We start from the raw sequence: 20,452 nt of genomic DNA on the forward strand, positions 1-20,452 counted from the left end.
ACTGTCATCTAACATACAGACAGGCAGCATGCAGCAGAGCAGACTGTCATCTAACATACAGACAGGCAGCATGCAGCAGAGCAGACTGTCATCTAACATACAGGCAGCATGCAGCAGAGCAGACTGTCATCTAACATACAGACAGCATGCAGCAGAGCAGACTGTCATCTAACATACAGGCAGCATGCAGCAGAGCAGACTGTCATCTAACATACAGACAGCATGCAGCAGAGCAGACTGTCATCTAACATACAGACAGCATGCAGCAGAGCAGACTGTCATCTAACATACAGACAGCATGCAGCAGAGCAGACTGTCATCTAACATACAGACAGCATGCAGCAGAGCAGACTGTCATCTAACATACAGACAGCATGCAGCAGAGCAGGCTGTCATCTAACATACAGACAGCATGCAGCAGAGCAGACTGTCATCTAACATACAGACAGCATGCAGCAGAGCAGACTGTCATCTAACATACAGACAGCATGCAGCAGAGCAGACTGTCATCTAACATACAGACAGCATGCAGCAGAGCAGACTGTCATCTAACATACAGACAGCATGCAGCAGAGCAGGCTGGATACAGCGGTCCCTCTCACTCTAACTTGGAAAAGTTAAAGTGGCCAGAGGAGTGATGATTGGTTAAGGCGGGGTAACATTTCAGGATAGGCCAATCAGAGACAGAGTTGGGCGGGTCTTGCCTACACACACACACACACACACACACACACACACACACACACACACACACACACACACACACACATGCCGCCCACCACCACCACCACCACCACCTCGCAGGCTCGCAGACACTCACACACAGTCTTGGTGACAGCAGAGAGCACAGCTATAGTTTGCAGCTTGGAAATATAACCATTATTTATGGCGCTAAAAACATTGCAGTGACAGAAAACATTGTCCACATCGAGTAACAGCAATGCTAATCTCCTGAAACACATAACTAAAGTACATGGGGTTATAAAACTAGTCGCCAAAGAAGACCCCTCCGTCTCTATCACCGGCAGTGATACAGATAGCTACTCCATCTAAACAGCTACAAATCGGGGGGGGGGGGGGGGGGTCGCCACAGCATGTCACCCAGACTCAACTAAACAGATTGATTGGCAGGTATGTTGTTGAGGAGGACAACGGTTGAGTTTGTTTCCTTCAGAGAACTAGTCAGCAAAATAGCAGTGAAAGCAGCAGGGCCACTACAGTGCAGAAAGACCTTTAATTGTTCCACTACGTTTCATAATGACTACAATGGTCTTTTCTCTCACTGTGCCACAGAGCAACACTACAACTGTGTGTGTGTGTGTGTGTGTGTGTGTGTGTGTGTGTGTGTGTGTGTGTGTGTGTGTGTGTGTGTCAAGGTGGCGCTCGTTGACGCTCGTTAATGTTACATCAGGGCTTTTATGTTTCTGCACATAGAACTACATCTAATACAGTGGTTTTCAAAGTGGGGACCCTCTGGGGTCCTTGAGAGAGTTCCAGGGGGTCCCCAGCTAAATGGTAGATAGGAACCAAATGGACCCTTATGGGCCTGTAACTCAGAGAGTGTACAAATAGAACCAAATGGATCTTTATGGGTCTGTAACTCAGAGAGTGTACAAATAGAACCAAATGGACCCTTATGGGTCTGTAACTCAGAGAGTGTACAAATAGAACCAAAATGGACCCTTACAGGTCTGTAACTCTGAGAGTGTACAAATAGAACCAAATGGATCTTTATGGGTCTGTAACTCAGAGAGTGTACAAATAGAACCAAAATGGACCCTTACAGGTCTGTAACTCAGAGAGTGTACAAATAGAACCAAATGGACCGTTATGGGTCTGTAACTCAGAGAGTGTACACATGGAACCAAATGAACATTGATTTTACGATATAAATTGGGGTCCAAGAGATAGAAATGCCATTAAATGGGGGTCCGTAGCCTAATGCATGTCAAACTGGGGGTCCTTGAAATTAAAATGGTTGAGAATCACTGCTAGAGCCATAAAAAGCTGCTCTTATGGGGGGCCTTGGCATATGTTTTCAAATGGGGGTCCGCGGGCTAATAAGGGTCAGTTTGGGGGTCCTTGACATGAAAAGGTTTGAGAACCACTGATCTAATCTATAGCATCAAAGCCATAGATTGTTTACAAGCGACCCTCTCTGCCTTATAGACATTTTGTTCAAGTTGTTGTTAATAACTATAGGCTACACTTGGTCCACACATATGACTATGATTTAAGTGGAATTTATATGTATGCAGTATTTATATTATATGTGTTATTAATGTCTATATGTCCTCTGAAATAAAGTGGTTTATAGTGAGAGTTTACTTAAGCTTGTATAATTGTATTTATTTTTGTGTAAAACAATTGTTTTAATATGAATATGATGGCCAATGTTGATGATAATTGAAAACAAATAAAATACATGTTTTCTTTACAAAAAAAATGTTTTAATCGTTGCCCGTGTATTCTGATTGAATACACCTTCCTAATCGTATAATTATTATATGTACAGTACATACAGTACAAACACATTTTCCAGAGAATTAAGCAGACTGGTTGAGCTGAGACTCTGGCAGTTGGTTGCCAAGGTAACCACTTCCTGTGTGCAGGGAAAGTGTGCAACGAGCAGCACCAGAAAGAGGAAGTGACTCTCTCTCTCTCTCTCTCTCTCTCTCTCTCTCTCTCTCTCTCTCTCTCTCTCTCTCTCTCTCTCTCTCTAGTTTTGTAATAATAATACAAATCTACTAGCAAATAAAGTTTTTAAATAATTGTACTGGAGTAAAAGTATAATATTTCCTTCTGAGATGTAGTGAACATTTTACTTGAGTACATGTACTTAGTTACCTAGTATGCGGACAACAACGCCCTTGTAGCCCTCTAAGCATTCTGTCTGCCTTTGCAAAAGCATACAAACAGCTTGGTCTAGCCATTAATATAAAAAAAAGACCTGGTCGCTATACCGCCTCCCCCATGACAGCCGGGGCGCCTGATGGAGGGGAAGGGAACTGGTTGGAATAACGTGTTCCTTCCACGCGCTACGTCCAACCAGGGAAACTCCCCCCTGTCAGGTGACAAGGAGGTCAGTTGGCTCTCATGCACTGAAGGAAGCATGAGCTCGGCCCTGGCCTCCCTGGCTGTGGGGGGGACTGGTGTAGCGCTGGTGTAGGGCTGGTGTAGCGCCCAGGATCACTTAGAAAATTGGCACCGGGTGAAAAAAATGGGTTACAAAAATCGCGGGCTAAAAATTATAAGTAAAAAATATATATATATAAAAAAAGACCCAAATCCTCCTCCAACCACCACCAAACAGCAGTACGCCTGTCCTACCCCCACACATCTTCATTGACAACACCAGACTGGACAATGTGGACCACTTCCCATACCGTGGCAGCCTCCTCTCATCAAAAGCTGTCATTGAGGATGAAACACACCACCGCCTCAGCTGTGTCAGTGAGGCTTTCTCAAGGCTAAGAAAAAGAGTCTTTGAAAACCTGCGACTTCCAAGCAAAGACCAACATCTTGGTCTATAAAGCTGTGGTGCTCCTCACTCTCCTGTATGGATCAGAAGCCTGGACCACATACAGCAGGCTCTTAGAAGCACTTGAGGCTTATCATCTGAGATGCCTCCCAAACATCCTCAGGATCAGCTGGGAGGATGGACGCACCAACACCAGCGTCCTGGAAGAGGCTGACATCCCCACCATCACTACCACCATTACCCACAACCAGCTCAGATGGACCGGCCATGTTATCCACATGCCTGACTCTCACCTCACAAAACAAGACCAGCTAGTTAAAGGAGAATTTTGGACTAAAGTTTTATTACCTTTTCTATGATGTTATGATATCTTAGGATGAATGGTACAGTATAAAATGTCATAACTCCACCCCTGGTCCGCCACATCTTAAAACGTGCGCGGTATAGGCCTTAGGTTTGATCACATATTTTAATAGCTTTTTTTTTTTTGAGAGAGAGAGATCTGACGTTCATAGTGACAGAACACTGTCCAAAAAAAACAAAACAGAAGTCTCGCTAGACGAGATTGAAATCTCGAGATTTCAATCTCATCTAGCGAGACTTGTTTTTTTCTTTCTTTTTTTTTGGTTGCATAGTGTTCTGTAACTATGAACGTCAGATCTCACAAAAAAAAAAAAGCTATTAAAATATGTGATCTAACCTATAAGGCCTATCCACGCACGTTTTAAGTTGTGGCGGACCAGGGGTGGAGTTATGACATTTTTCTTGGTCTAGCCATTAATATAAAAATCACACCCAGTGTGAAGTGAGCGGTGATATTTATGAGTTATTAATTTCATCATGCGTCTCACTAGCCAATCACAGCACGCCCTGCGAAGTGACATGCTTACATTTTTTACATTATTATTAATTCCATCATGCGTCTCACTAGCCAATCACAGCGCGTCTGCGAAGTTTGAAGTTAATGTCATCATGTGTCTCGCTAGCCAATCACAGCACACCCAATGGGTGTGATTTTTTTTTAGCCAATCACAGCACAGTGAAAGACAAATGTTCACGACGGAAAGAAAAACTTTCACCACGGATGGGTCCTAAACCCTCTTATAGGAGCGGTTGCACCGCTCAAGAAGACCCAAATCCTCCTCCAACCACCACCAAACAGCAGTACGCCTGTCCTACCCCCACACATCTTCATTGACAACACCAGACTGGACAATGTGGACCACTTCCCATACCTTGGCAGCCTCCTCTCATCAAAAGCTGTCATTGAGGATGAAACACACCACCGCCTCAGCTGTGTCAGTGAGGCTTTCTCAAGGATAAGAAAAACAGTCTTTGAGAACCCTCGACTTCCAAGCAAAGACTCGACTGAATAAATTGTAATAAATATTTAAATGATGTCCTTTTCCCTTTGACATTCATGTATTCATTCATTTTTGACAGATATTATTCATGTATTTATTTAACCACTTAAACCCTGACCAGTGGTGCACAATAACCCTATTGTTTTTTGTTTTTCATACATGACATATCTTTGAAATAAAAAAACAAAATGGTGGATCTATCAGCAGATCTCACAATGCTGTGTGTTGCTGCTATTTTCACCCAATGTTCCCCCTCAGAACAGAGACATGAGGGTTCAACACATTTATCCACAGTAATACATTTATTACACATTTATTAACTACTTCAACCCCGGCATCCATATTACGAGATGAACGCTGGCCAAAAAAATGCCGATCTACAAGCTCACAACACGTCGAACCCTGACGCTCTGTGGGCCTGTAGATCGGTTATTTTTGGCGAAGAAATTGGCCGTAGAGATACAAAATCAGGTTTATCTGACTAAGAATAGAGGGTTGAAGTGGTTCATCAGACATTCAATAACTTTAATACATTTATTAATGTAGTTTTTCACCTACCAGGTGTGATGCTGAGTCCAGACACTGCCAACAGCCAGATGAACAGTGGAGCCATGAGGCCCTTCATGTTGATAACAATGTTCCTAATGATGATAAAACAACAACAATATGCACATTAAACTCAATGTGAGGTTTATCTGTCTGACTAGAGGTTTATCTGACTGACTAGAGGTTTAACTGTCTCGTTTAACTGACGTCTCTTCTCTTCCTGATTGAAACCCAGGCAGGAGGAGGTTGAAACTATATGACACATTTCACATGTAACTCCTCCCACACACCATGCATATTCATGTCAATCATATTTTAGTCACATTCCTGTTTGGAACACATTGAAGTTGTGAACACATTGACACGTGTGTGCGAGTGCTATGGAAAATGATATCCTCGGCTCATAAAAGGCTGTGTGTGTGTGTGTGTGTGTGTGTGTGTGTGTGTGTGTGTTAATGTTACCAACCTGCTGTGTAACAGCACGTTAACGCTGCCTGTGCATTTGACCATGTAGGAGGCAATCAACAGCTGTAGCCGTCTATGTCTTTAACCAACAGTTAAACATTAGTTCATATTTTGTGGAAATAGAATAATTATGTGTGAAAGGAAGCATTTGTATTTAGAAACATATACTATAACTATAAACTGTAACACTAATGTCTTCAGCTAGTTTAATACATAATATAATATATAAAGTATTTCCATATATGGTAATGATGCTGTAGCTCCTCCCCCAGACTACATGACCAAAGATTACCACACGCTTCATTAGAACAAGTCCAGAGCCTATTAGTTTTTACCATAGAGATTTACACACATATTTATATACATTATTTTAAGCCTGGAACCAAGCCATCCAGGCTCCTGGTGAATCATGACCATAAAACATTTGATGATGTGAAAATAAATATTTAAAAGCCGCAAAACAAAAGGTATTTATTAAATATAGTATATCATATCATTAAATATTCAAGTTTATTTTTCTTCAGCTGTCTGAAAGTCAGTCTATGAAATGGTTTTCTGATGACACCTGGTGGTGTTATGGGGTAACTGCAGCCTACCAGGAGTTACAACCTCAAGCAGCTTGTTGCTTCAACTTCATTCAGAGTGTTTTGAAGTTGTTGTTGTTTGTGTTGTAGAATAACTTCATTTAGAGTGTTTTAAAGTTGTTGTTGTTTGTGTTGTAGAATAACTTCATTCAGAGTGTTTTAAAGTTGTTGTTGTTTGTGTTGTAGAATAACTTCATTCAGAGTGTTTTAAAGTTGTTGTTGTTTGTGTTGTAGAATAACTTCATTCAGAGCGTTTTAAAGTTGTTGTTGTTTGTGTTGTAGAATAACTTCATTCAGAGTGTTTTAAAGTTGTTGTTGTTTGTGTTGTAGAATAACTTCATTCAGAGTGTTTTAAAGTTGTTGTTGTTTGTGTTGTAGAATAACTTCATGTATATTCTGGTAAGGATTAGTACATTATCACACACATGGAATGAATGTTTATAAAATCAATGTCGTCAGTTTGTTCACTTTGTTGTTTGGACTGTTGTTCTAATGTCAACAAACCATTCTCACTGTGACTGTCATAGACGGAGATGAGAACCCCCCACACTTGTAACCATAGACATATAAAGGTATAATAATAATCGGATAGCAGCGTTCCACTTGTATGCTGGATTTCATCATCTTTTTACCTCGGTAAAGGTGCGCAATGTTCATTAGAAAAGGCTTATAATATCCTTTCCACGTTTTATTAGCCTTTTATTTGGTAATGGGGTTAAACCTTGTAAACGTCTTTATTCTCATTACACATGAGAGCATTTATTATGTGATCCGCTTCCAGACAGAACAGTACGTTGTCATGGCGATGCGATGCGTCTGTTATCTTTAGACGAAGCGGAGTTGAATTTCAAACTCGCATCAGCGTTGCCAGATGTTGTGAGAGAAATAAGCAACCAGGTCTAGGAAAACAAGCCCAAAAGAAGCAACAGGCACTTAGGCCATTATAAGCACTTTAATTAAACCGTTGTGAGCTTGTAGATCTGCTATATTAAAACAAAATCTTGTAATAAAATGTGAAATATTTGGAAAAAATTGTAAACATCCTAACACCACAAATCTGCCTCCAGCTGGCACAAAACATTTTCAGATGGGCCTTATAGGGATAAATTAGCCTACATATTAACTTGGGGGTCCATGACATAAAAATATTTGAGAACCACCGGTTAAAACAATTGAACAATTGTGAAGCAAGCCCAAATAATGAACTATACTTTAGAAACAAGCCCAAATAATGAACTATACTTTAGAAACAAGCCCAAATAAACAACTACACTTTAGAAACAAGCCCAAATAAACAACTACACTTTAGAAACAAGCCCAAATAATGAACTACACTTTAGAAACAAGCCCAAATAATGAACTACACTTTAGAAACAAGCCCACATAATGAACTACACTTTAGAAACAAGCCCAAATAAACAACTACACTTTAGAAACAAGCCCAAATAATGAACTACACTTTAGAAACAAGCCCAAATAATGAACTACACTTTAGAAACAAGCCCAAATAAACAACTACACTTTAGAAACAAGCCCAAATAATGAACTACACTTTAGAAACAAGCCCAAATAAACAACTACACTTTAGAAACAAGCCCAAATAATGAACTACACTTTAGAAACAAGCCCACATAATGAACTACACTTTAGAAACAAGCCCAAATAAACAACTACACTTTAGAAACAAGCCCAAATAATGAACTACACTTTAGAAACAAGCCCAAATAATGAACTACACTTTAGAAACAAGCCCAAATAAACAACTACACTTTAGAAACAAGCCCAAATAATGAACTACACTTTAGAAACAAGCCCAAATAAACAACTACACTTTAGAAACAAGCCCTAATAATGAACTACACTTTAGAAACAAGCCCAAATAATGAACTACACTTTAGAAACAAGCCCAAATAATGAACTACACTTTAGAAACAAGCCCAAATAATGAACTACACTTTAGAAACAAGCCCAAAAAAACGCACCCCACAGCTACCAATATTTACAAGCAACTTTACACATAGATTAGTGAACCAATAGGAAGCCCCGCACGAATCCGGGCGGCTGGGTTTGGCTCCGCCCTTCAAGACCATCGATTCATCTCGTTCTTTCAGTCTAGTTTGTGAGTAGCCTACCAACAATACCACCTCCTTTACCAACTTTATTTACCCCATATTTACGACCTGCATAATGATCGGGGGCCAATGAGTACCAGGGGAAAAACACATGTGGTGAATGTGGAGGTTGGCTTCTCTTGTATTTTCTCTTAACAGACAGTTAAGAGAAAATACTGTATGAGTGAAATGTAAGAAAACGTGAGGCCCAATTATGTTTCTTATTCCTTTATTGATATTGTGACATTCCATTCAAACCAAGCAAATTAAAGACAAAATCTAACATCTGAACTTCAAACCATTCATGATCAGGGGCTCAGATCCCAGGGGGGAAGGAGGGGACGTGTCTGACATGTTCCTCCAATAAAGTAAATGATATCATTTAAAATCTATATTTAATTATTAGTTTGTTTCAAATCCTAGCATTAATCTATGTTGGTGATATTATGAGAAGATTCCTTGTTTGTGGTTCCCTCCTAAGTTGTAATGAGATCTGCTCCCCTGCTCATGATTACATATAAAGTATTACATATAAATCATTACTTAAAGTAATACTAGGTAACTTTTTCAACAAAACTAAAGTTAAATTGTATATCATTTGTGAGTGGCAAATGTTTCACAACACCCACTCCATGAATTTCACCCCCGAAAGCCTTTGATAAACTTTTTTATATTGAAACGGTGGCTAGGGTAGTCATTCCCGCGAAAATGACATCATCCGGCCGGAAAACATAATTGCATCAGTTTCCTGTTTGGCCAGGAACTACCGCGCTAATAACAAAAAGGAATCTCACGCTGTTTTTAATAGAGATTGTAGGATTTGAAGATCGTCACGGTAACTAAAGCTCCACTGGCTAAGAGAAACGATCGACAGATAGTATAAAACAATTAAAAGAACGCTTTTTGAAACGCTTCCGTCGTCCGGTGAAAACAAATGGAATTCTGGGTAATGCAGGAATAAACGAACGGCCTGCAGTGACGGTAATGACCAGCAGAGGCTGCTAAAAATCGTTATTTGTGGACCTGCATTGTATTACTTTAATATAAATGATTGTATGTCATCAGTGTTTCCCATTGATGTCCTTTAGACTGTGGGAGCCCACCATTGTCTAATTTACCTTGGTACATAACCATGGACCAACCTAGAGACTCTCAGGTCCACCCATCACCTCAGACCACCCTAGAGGGACCAGGTCCACCCATCACCTCAGACCACCCTAGAGGGACCAGGTCCACCCATCACCTCAGACCACCCTAGAGGGACCAGGTCCACCCATCACCTCAGACCACCCTAGAGGGACCAGGTCCACCCATCACAGGGAAACAGTGACGTCATAATGATCGTAACACATTAATTATCACACATTACAAATGATTACATAATAAATGACTTATGGTCAATTATAAAATAATAAAACCTTTTTCACAAACATGTCTGACTGACTTCCATTCAGATGGATATCCTCCTATAATTTGACAAACCTCTGAGAGCAACAATGTGTGCCAGGTTCTCCTCAGTGGCTGGAGAAATTGATCTGAATTTGCAGCCATTGACCATTACCATCTGAACTCAACTGCAAAGCCCTTTTTTTCAATTTCATCACATCTCAGCTTATTATTAGCGTTCATGTGTCAAACAATGGGAGACAATGGGTTGCCAGGTTTCGCGCGAGAAACAAGCAGCAAGCTCTATGAAAACAAGGCCAAATGAAGCGAGCCCTACAAGCAACGAAGCGAGCCCTACAAGCAACGAAGCGAGCCCTACAAGCAACAAGGTCTATCAAAAGAAGGCCAAACGAAGCGCCTTCACACATATACATTGCCTCATCAGCCGATCTAAAAGCTCACAAACGCGCCCCAACACCCACCTGCACTTTCACAACCAACGCCAAAAATACACTACCACCAATATTGCCCCTAAACCGCTTACAATAGGCGAAAAAAACAACTTCTGCACTCTGAACGTGTGAGTGTGAGTGTGTGTGTGTGTGTGTGTGTGTGTGTGTGTGTGTGTGTGTGTGTGTGTGTGTGTGTGTGTGTGTGTGTGTGTGTGTGTTCAATATAGTGTAGAACTGAACTATTATGTTTGCGTTTTCTGACAACAGAAACTATACAAAGTCATGTGATGAACCGCCCACACTGATTAGGACTCCCTCTTCCTTTGGTGTGTCGCCCAGGTGGCGCCAAACCCTGACCTTTAACCTCACAAACACTATGTCTATAAACCTAACCTTAACCCTAAACCCTGACCTTTAACCTCACAAACACTATGTCTATAAACCTAACCTTTAACCCTTTACTATATAACCTATAGTATTTAAAAGCTGAATGGACACACATGTATTTCATCCTCTCTCCACCAGGGGCAGCGATGACTCTCTGCTTCTCTGAAAACACACCCAGGTGTTCTGTGAAAAGACAATAAAGCAATAAGAATCAGAATGTATTAACTGTGTGAACATGTTAACACTTTAGAACAACCTTCCCTTATAATAGTGAATTAATTCCCAAATGATTAGTTAATGTGTTATTCATGACTTGTTAAATGTTTGTTAATGGTTACAGATGTAATAATTTAAAACCATGCTATAAATAGTTAATAGATCATGTACAAGTTATTAGTGAACTCGTTAAAACTGCAACTACAGTAACCATCACAGTAGAAACAACTCAGTCCATTCAAACAACATTTGACAGATACTTTGTCAATAGTGTATCTTAGTAGGTAGCAGCTCAGTTGGTAGAACACTCTCCTTTAGACCACAAGGTTCTGTCTTTGATCCTGATAGTGATGGAATGATCAGTGTTTTCAATGAACTGAATCATTGTGTTCAGTTCACTGAAATGTTGTGTTCAATGAACTGAATCATTGGGTTCAGTTCACTGAAATGTTGTGTTCAATAAACTGAATCATTGGGTTCAGTTCACTGAAATGTTGTGTTCAATGAACTGAATCATTGGGTTCAGTTCAGTTAAATGTTGTGTTCAATGAACTGAATCATTGGGTTCAGTTCAGTTAAATGTTTAGTTCAAATGATTGGTTCAGAGTTTGGCTGCATTATGTCATCTCTTCACTTCCTGACTGAATCACCTGAACGTCCTCTCAGGCTATGGGATATAAACTCCTGCAGGCTGAATGGTTCAAACTCCAAACCCCCCCAGTGTTGTCTGATACAACAAATCATTTAATTATTCAATTTGATTATTAGATTCATTCTTATACGAAATGAAGCAGAAGACACATGATAATGTGAATTCACGCGACCGGGATGTTTTACCAGGCTAGTTGTTTCAGTTCTTACACAAGCATGTTGTTTTGTGTATTTGTTATAGTTTTATATTTACAAAAAAAAAACATTTTTAAAAGAAAGAGGAAGTGAACCTGGGTGTGTGGGAGGAGTCTAAAGATCGTCATTGGTTGTCGGCACCAGAATACGACCTGATAGAAGAAGAGAGAGACAGTTAAAACACACACACACACACACACACACACACACACACACACACACACACACACACACACACACACACACACAAATAAACCCTATGTACTGTATTGTGTGTATTTCTACATAAAATGCATTAATGTACACACGATAACACAATAACACAATAACACAATAACACAATAACACAACAACACAACAACATTAGGGTTCAGTCATCAGGGTCACATGTTGCATCAGAACTAATGTGAACATTTGACTCTTATTTAGGACTAAATGTAACACTGATGTATTAAAGCTAAATGTGACAACATAGAACACACTTTGACCTCTAACTAGGTCGTCTAAACTGGTCTAAACCAGTTCAGGTTCTAAACCAATATAAACCAGTTTAGGTTGTGGCTTTACATGTTTGTTTGTTTGTTTGTTTGTTTGTTTGTTTGTTTGTTTGTTTGCATTTCTGTGAGGGTTCCACATGTCATGTGATCCTCTGTTGATCTGACCTCATTTCTTTCACTGGTAGCATAATATTAAACATGTTAATGAAACATGTAATAAACATGTTAATTAAACATGTAATAAACATATTAATTAAACATGTTAATCACCTCGTTTCTTCCACTGGAAGTAGATGAATCCAGACAGGAACAAGACCAGACCCAGAACCAGACCTGATGCTCCCATGGCCACCTTGTTCTTCACTGACTCTGGCATGGAGAAATCTGTCAACACAAATATTATATTATAATAATGATATGATATGATATGATAATGTATTATTACAGTAGATTAAAACACCTTGTTCTTCACTGACTCTATGGAGTCATCTGACAATAATATGACAACAACCAAACAAACAAAATGTGTGATATAAGACAGAGTACAGTACAGTTAAACTGTACAGTAAACATATTACAATAAAGTAAACTATATCAGTGGCCAACTACTGAAGTCATGTAGCAGCCAACTATGTGTTATTGTGTATAATATGTTTAGTACAGGTAGCTAACATGTGGAAGCAGCCATTAATCACTGCTGTTCCTAAAGGTAGAAACAATAAAGGTCTGAATGACTTCAGGCTGATTGTCATTTCTCTCACAATGAACACTTTAGAGAAGCTCGTTGAAGACAGAGTTTCAAAGTGAAACTGACACAGTCTCAACCGTAGATTTGTTATGAGTTGTGCTGTTTGTCCTTTCTGCAAAACAAATATACCTTCAGGTGCAAATACAGAATAATACAGTAGAGAATACAGAGTACAGTAGATTACAGTAACTGACCCCAGTCCATCTTGATAGGCGCGGTCAGGCTGGGATGTTCCACCATGCATGTGACCTTCTCTCCTGATCTGTAATATACACACACACACACACACACACACACACACACACACACACACACACACACACACACACACACACACACACACACACACACACGTGTTTTTCTGCTGATGATGCAGAGGTGAGGCACCACGGTGCATAGTTAGGTGTGTATTTCTATGTAGGCCTATACAGATGTGCCATTTCAAAACTTCAAATGTCCTGCCATCGCCAAGACAGTACATTTTCAGGGGATTCCCAGGGCAATAAGAGGGACAAAGAAGGGCATTTAAAATGCTGAATTATTTTGATGATCACTGCTTTTATGATGCTAATTAATTTGAGCAACTGGTCAAGGACCTCTTCAAATCACCTTTCTTCTCATAATGAGTCTGACACCTTCCTCAACACACATTCTTTTGTTCTCATGTATATGGATGTCTGTTGAAGGGAAAAACAGGGGGGTGTAGTGACAACTTCTATTCAGGGGAAAAACTGTGCATTTTTAAGGGCAGAACAGGGAGGAAAAAAATGAATTTTCAGGGCACTTTCATGAAAGAACAGTAACGTGTGAAGTTTTTAAGTGGCACATCTGTAAGTGTCTGTTAGGTGTGTACCTGGGTGTGTACTCCAGGTAGGAGTGGTACTGGTAGTACCAGTAGAGGTGTGTATTTCTATGTATAGGTGTCTGTTAGGTGTGTACCTGGGTGTGTACTCCAGGTAGGAGTGGTACTGGTAGTACCAGTAGAGGTGTGTATTTCTATGTATAGGTGTCTGTTAGGTGTGTACCTGGGTGTGTACTCCAGGTAGGAGTGGTGCTGGTAGTAACAGTAGAGGTGTGTATTTCTATGTATAGGTGTCTGTTAGGTGTGTACCTGGGTGTGTACTCCAGGTAGGAGTGGTACTGGTAGTACCAGTAGAGGTGTGTATTTCTATGTATAGGTGTGTGTTAGGTGTGTACCTGGGTGTGTACTCCAGGTAGGAGTGGTACTGGTAGTACCAGTAGAGGTGTGTATTTCTATGTATAGGTGTCTGTTAGGTGTGTACCTGGGTGTGTACTCCAGGTAGGAGTGGTACTGGTAGTACCAGTAGAGGTGTGTATTTCTATGTATAGGTGTCTGTTAGGTGTGTACCTGGGTGTGTACTCCAGGTAGGAGTGGTACTGGTAGTACCAGTAGAGGTGTGTATTTCTATGTATAGGTGTCTGTTAGGTGTGTACCTGGGTGTGTACTCCAGGTAGGAGTGGTACTGGTAGTACCAGTCTCCATCAGACAGATCATCGGCAAAGGAGAGACCAGAGGTCAAAGGTTCTTGACCTCTCCACCAGGTCACCAGGATCACTTTAGGATAGAAGTCGTAGCTGCTGCACCTCAGCATGTGAGTGTGTTCACCACGACGAGGGGGAGTCTCTGACTTCAGCCTCACTTTGGGCTCCACTCCTAAAAAATATTATTATTATTATTATACCAGTCATAGGAAAAAGTCATTATCATTAATAATTGTATAAATGAGATCTAAATGATCCAGAAAGCCAAAACACGTTTGATCTTCAATCAGTCAAAATGTTCACGTTTGGCCTACAAAGCAACCAAAGGTATGACCCCCCCCCCCCCCCCATATCTTCAAGCCTGATCCAACCCTACAACCCCTCCCATAGCATTCAGACAGATGTCAGGTTCATTGTAGACCTGGCTTCCTATAGTTTGGATAGTTTCAATTTACAGATTATTTATTTATTTGATATTAAACTGTTTAGACTTTTGATAGGTTCTTGGTTTATCTATGATCTTAGATTACTATTTCTATGCATCTGATGTATTACCTTGTGTTTTCCTTGTTTACTGTAAATCACTCTGGATTAAGAGCGTCTGATAAATGACTACATTGTAAATTGTAACTTTAAATGTCAGTGTTTGGCCAGCAGATGGCACCAGAGAACGTTTCATAGAATACTGTAGATTCTACAATAGTCTACAGTTTTCTACAACATAGAATGCATTTATATAACGTCATTTAAACATATTAAATCATTCACAGTTACACAGTGCTTTATATAAACAACAATAAACCAAGCAATATCATGTAATGAAAATAGTTCAAATGAACAAGAGTAGAAACCAACAAACACATAATCCTGTAAAATATGACTAAAGTCATTAAAAACATAGAAAACAAACTAGTAAAGACAATAATTCAATATAAAACCAGGGTAAATGAAGTGTATAGAGGTGTGTTTTATCCTGCATGGTTCTTTTTTAAAGTTCATTTAAAAACATTCATCCTGGTGTCTCTATTTTAGGAAGGTCATTATATGTATAGAAATAGATCTATATGTTTCATTTATACTGGCTGTACCATGGTGACACCACATGTTGTGAGCTTGTAGATCTGCTATTTGCACTGTGTGACAGCGTGTTAGGATACAGTATAAATCAGGCTTAAGTGTTGAAGAGGATCTGAAATGTTTCTCAGAACATTAACTCATTCAAAACAGGAACATATCTGTGTCATTTTACATTTCTTTGGCTATTCAAAAATAGCAGATCTACAAGATCTACAATCGCTCATAGTGATTTTTTTAAATCGTGAGAATGTGTGAAAATCTTTAAATATATATAGTTTAAAGCAAAAATAAATCTACTATCTTGATCCAGGGACCCCCAGAAGCAAAGATTTGAGTTACAAATGTTCACTTTAAAAAATATATATTCAAAGATTGCACAAATGTTCACGATTCTTCAAAAATAGCAGATCTACAAGCTCATAGCGCGGCACTTGGTGCCGCGCTATGAGCTTGTAGATCTGCTATTTTTGAATATCCAAATAAATCTTAAATGACAGAGATGCGTTCCCGGATTGAATGGGTTAATAGATTAAGGAATGTTTTATAATCATGATCAGATCAATATTAACACCATTAATCATCTCTGAATAGAATGATTGTGGGATCGCTAAAGCGATCACACTAATGTTATCTTGCATATTTATTATTGTGGGATCGCTAAAGCGATCACACTAATGTTATCTTGCATATTTATTATTATTATTCCGCCCGTTTTTTGGCACCTAACTAGTCCTTCATACTTTTAGCTACAAACTCCGTTCCAACTCTTCAACGTTCGGCCTACTCAGGACATGTCGGCTATTATTTTTATTTTTGAAATAATTTGTACTTTTAGAGATATTGCACTTTTTACTTCTAAAAAAAGCCCATTCATTTCAATGGGGAAATTCATACTTTTAGCTAGAAACTCCGTTCCAACTCTATAACGTTCAGCCTACTTAGGACATATTGGCTACCATTTGAATTTTTGAAATAATTTGTACTTTTAGAGATATTTCACTTTTTACTGCTAAAACAATCCCATTCATTTCAATGGAGAAATGCTATTTAGTCACAGTGGAGCCTAGCAACTGCTTATTATACCCTAACAACACCATATTAGAGCCTAGCAACCACCTATTATACCCTAGCAACCACCTATTACACCCTAGCAACCACCGTTTTACCCTAGCAACCACCTTTTGTACCCTAGCAACCGCATATTAGACCATATTAACTGCATATTAAACCTTAGCAACCCCCTATTAGACCCTAGCAACCACGTATTACACCCTAGCAACCACCTGTTTACCCTAGCAACCACCCGTTTTACCCCAGCAACCACCTGTTTTACCCTAGCAACCACCAATTAGACCCTAGCAACCACCTATTAGACCCTAGCAACCACCTATTAAACCCTAGCAACCGCTTATTAGGCCCTAGCAACCACCTGTTTTACCCTAGCAACCACCTATTAGAACCTAGCTATCACTGTTTTACCCTAAAAACAATACATTTTACACTATTCAACACTGCCAACACTATAAAAACTTTTAACACTAATACTTTAACACCTTTCAAACCTTTCAAACCTTTAGAACCTTTCAAACCTTTAGAACTTTTAGAACCTTTAGAACCTTTCAAACCTTTAGAACCTTTAGAACCTTTAGAACCTTTCAAACCATTCAAACCTTTAGAACCTTTCAAACCTTTAGAACCTTTCAAACCTTTCAAACCTTTAGAACCTTTCAAACCTTTCAAACCTTTCAAACCTTTCAAACCTTTCAAACCTTTCAAACTTTTCAAACTTTTCAAACCCTTCAAACCCTTTAAACCTTTCAAACCTTTCAAACCTTTCAAACCTATAACACTACTAACACTATCAATACTCAATACCTGCAACATTATTAGCGATCCCACACTGTTTCTTCAGGAACAGTACTTTCTAGTTATTATTATTATTCCGCCCGTTTTTTGGCCCCTAACTAGTCCTTCATACTTTTAGCTACAAACTCCGTTCCAACTCTTCAACGTTCGGCCTACTCAGGACATGTCGGCTATTATTTTTATTTTTGAAATAATTTGTACTTTTAGAGATATTGCACTTTTTACTTCTAAAAAAAGCCCATTCATTTCAATGGGGAAATTCATACTTTTAGCTAGAAACTCCGTTCCAACTCTATAACGTTCAGCCTACTTAGGAGATATTGGCTACCATTTGAATTTTTGAAATAATTTGTACTTTTAGAGATATTTCACTTTTTACTGCTAAAACAATCCCATTCATTTCAATGGAGAAATGCTATTTAGCCACAGTGGAGCCTAGCAACTGCTTATTATACCCTAACAACACCATATTAGAGCCTAGCAACCACCTATTATACCCTAGCAACCACCTATTACACCCTAGCAACCACCTTTTGTACCCTAGCAACCGCATATTAGACCATATAAACTGCATATTAAACCTTAGCAACCCCCTATTAGACCCTAGCAACCACGTATTACACCCTAGCAACCACCTGTTTACCCTAGCAACCACCCGTTTTACCCCAGCAACCACCTGTTTTACCCTAGCAACCACCAATTAGACCCTAGCAACCACCTATTAGACCCTAGCAACCGCTTATTATGCCCTAGCAACCACCTGTTTTACCCTAGCAACCACCTATTAGACCCTAGCAACCGACTATTAGACCCTAGCAACCGCCTATTAGACCCTAGCAACCACGTATTACACCCTAGCAACCACCTGTTTACCCTAGCAACCACCCGTTTTACCCCAGCAACTACCTGTTTTACCCTAGCAACCACCAATTAGACCCTAGCAACCACCTATTAGACCCTAGCAACCGCTTATTATGCCCTAGCAACCACCTGTTTTACCCTAGCAACCACTTGTTTTACCCTAGCAACCACCTATTAGACCCTAGCAACCACCTATTAGACCCTAGTAACCATCTATTAGACCCTAGCTATCACTGTTTTACCCTAAAAAAATACATTTTACACTATTCAACACTGCCGACACTATAAAAACTTTTAACACTAATACTTTAACACCTTTCAAACCTTTCACACCTTTCAAACCTTTCAAACCTTTAGAACCTTTCAAACCTTTAGAACTTTTAGCACCTTTAGAACCTTTCAAACCTTTAGAACCTTTAGAACCTTTAGAACCTTTAGAACCTTTCAAACCATTCAAACCTTTAGAACCTTTCAAATCTTTAGAACCTTTCAAACCTTTAGAACCTTTCAAACCTTTAGAACCTTTCAAACCTTTAGAACTTTTAGAACCTTTAGAACCTTTCAAAACTTTAGAACCTTTCAAACCTTTCAAACCTTTCAAACTTTTCAAACCCTTCAAACCCTTTAAACCTTTCAAACCTTTCAAACCTTCAAACCTATAACACTACTAACACTATCAATACTCAATACCTGCAACATTCTTAGCGATCCCACACTGTTTCTTCAGGAACAGTACTTTCTAGTTATTATTATTATTATTCCGCCCGTTTTTTGGCACCTAACTAGTCCTTCATACTTTTAGCTACAAACTCCGTTCCAACTCTTCAACGTTCGGCCTACTCAGGACATGTCGGCTATTATTCAAATTTTTGAAATAATTTGTACTTTTAGAGATATTGCACTTTTTACTTCTAAAAAAAGCCCATTCATTTCAATGGGGAAATTCATACTTTTAGCTAGAAACTCCGTTCCAACTCTATAACGTTCAGCCTACTTAGGAGATATTGGCTACCATTTGAATTTTTGAAATAATTTGTACTTTTAGAGATATTTCACTTTTTACTGCTAAAACAATCCCATTCATTTCAATGGAGAAATGCTATTTAGCCACAGTGGAGCCTAGCAACTGCTTATTATACCCTAACAACACCATATTAGAGCCTAGCAACCACCTATTATACCCTAGCAACCACCTATTACACCCTAGCAACCACCGTTTTAGCCTAGCAACCACCTTTTGTACCCTAGCAACCGCATATTAGACCATATAAACTGCATATTAAACCTTAGCAACCCCCTATTAGACCCTAGCAACCACATATTACACCCTAGCAACCACCTGTTAACCCTAGCAACCACCCGTTTTACCCCAGCAACCTCCTGTTTTACCCTAGCAACCACCAATTAGACCCTAGCAACCACCTATTAGACCCTAGCAACCGCTTATTAGGCCATAGCAACCACCTGTTTTACCCTAGCAACCACCTGTTTTACCCTAGCAACCGCCTATTAGACCCTAGCAACCGCCTATTAGAACCTAGCTATCACTGTTTTACCCTAAAAATACATTTTACACTATTCAATACTGCCAACACTATAAAAACTTTTAACACTAATACTTTAACACCTTTCAAACCTTTCACACCTTTCAAACCTTTAGAACCTTTAGAACCTTTCAAACCTTTAGAACCTTTAGAACCTTTAGAACCTTTCAAACCATTCAAACCTTTAGAACCTTTCAAACCTTTAGAACCTTTCAAACCATTCAAACCTTTCAAACCATTCAAACCATTCAAACCTTTAGAACCTTTCAAACCTTTAGAACCTTTCAAACCTTTAGAACCTTTCAAACTTTTCAAACCCTTCAAACCCTTTAAACCTTTCAAACCTTTCAAACCTTTCAAACCTATAACACTACTAACACTATCAATACTCAATACCTGCAACATTCTTAGCGATCCCACACTGTTTCTTCAGGAACAGTACTTTCTAGTTTATTATGATGTCATGTTATAGTTTATGAGGTGATGAGTGTTGAGTGCTGCTCTGAGATCAGCTCACC

At 39.4% G+C, this 20,452-nt stretch overlaps 2 protein-coding genes across 13 annotated transcripts in view; both read right to left on the bottom strand.

Annotated features, from left to right (window-relative positions):
- The window catches only part of LOC311043274 (protein NLRC3-like), a 43,613-nt gene extending 38,016 nt beyond the window's left edge, over positions 1 to 5,597 (bottom strand). For all 12 annotated transcript variants that reach the window (XM_084054454.1, XM_084054452.1, XM_084054458.1 and 9 more), the window contains exon 1: positions 5,404 to 5,597. The gene's annotated coding sequence lies outside the window, so the exon portion shown is untranslated. The remainder of the gene's footprint in view (positions 1 to 5,403) is intronic.
- Positions 5,598 to 13,263: 7,666 nt separating this feature from the next.
- The window catches only part of LOC311044169 (H-2 class II histocompatibility antigen, E-S beta chain-like), a gene marked incomplete at its 3' end in the record, with an annotated part of 11,781 nt that continues 4,592 nt past the window's right edge, over positions 13,264 to 20,452 (bottom strand). The window contains exons 6-8 of the mRNA XM_084055588.1: position 20,452; positions 14,539 to 14,758; positions 13,264 to 13,345 (exon numbers count right to left, since the gene is read on the bottom strand). The exon at position 20,452 is cut by the window's right edge and continues 272 nt beyond it. Of these exons, the coding sequence (XP_083911714.1) occupies positions 13,264 to 13,345; positions 14,539 to 14,758; position 20,452 (303 nt within the window). The remainder of the gene's footprint in view (positions 13,346 to 14,538; positions 14,759 to 20,451) is intronic.

This window comes from Gymnoscopelus microlampas, assembly GCF_963454915.1.
Source record: "Gymnoscopelus microlampas genome assembly, chromosome: 4".
Classification (NCBI taxonomy): domain Eukaryota; kingdom Metazoa; phylum Chordata; class Actinopteri; order Myctophiformes; family Myctophidae; genus Gymnoscopelus; species Gymnoscopelus microlampas.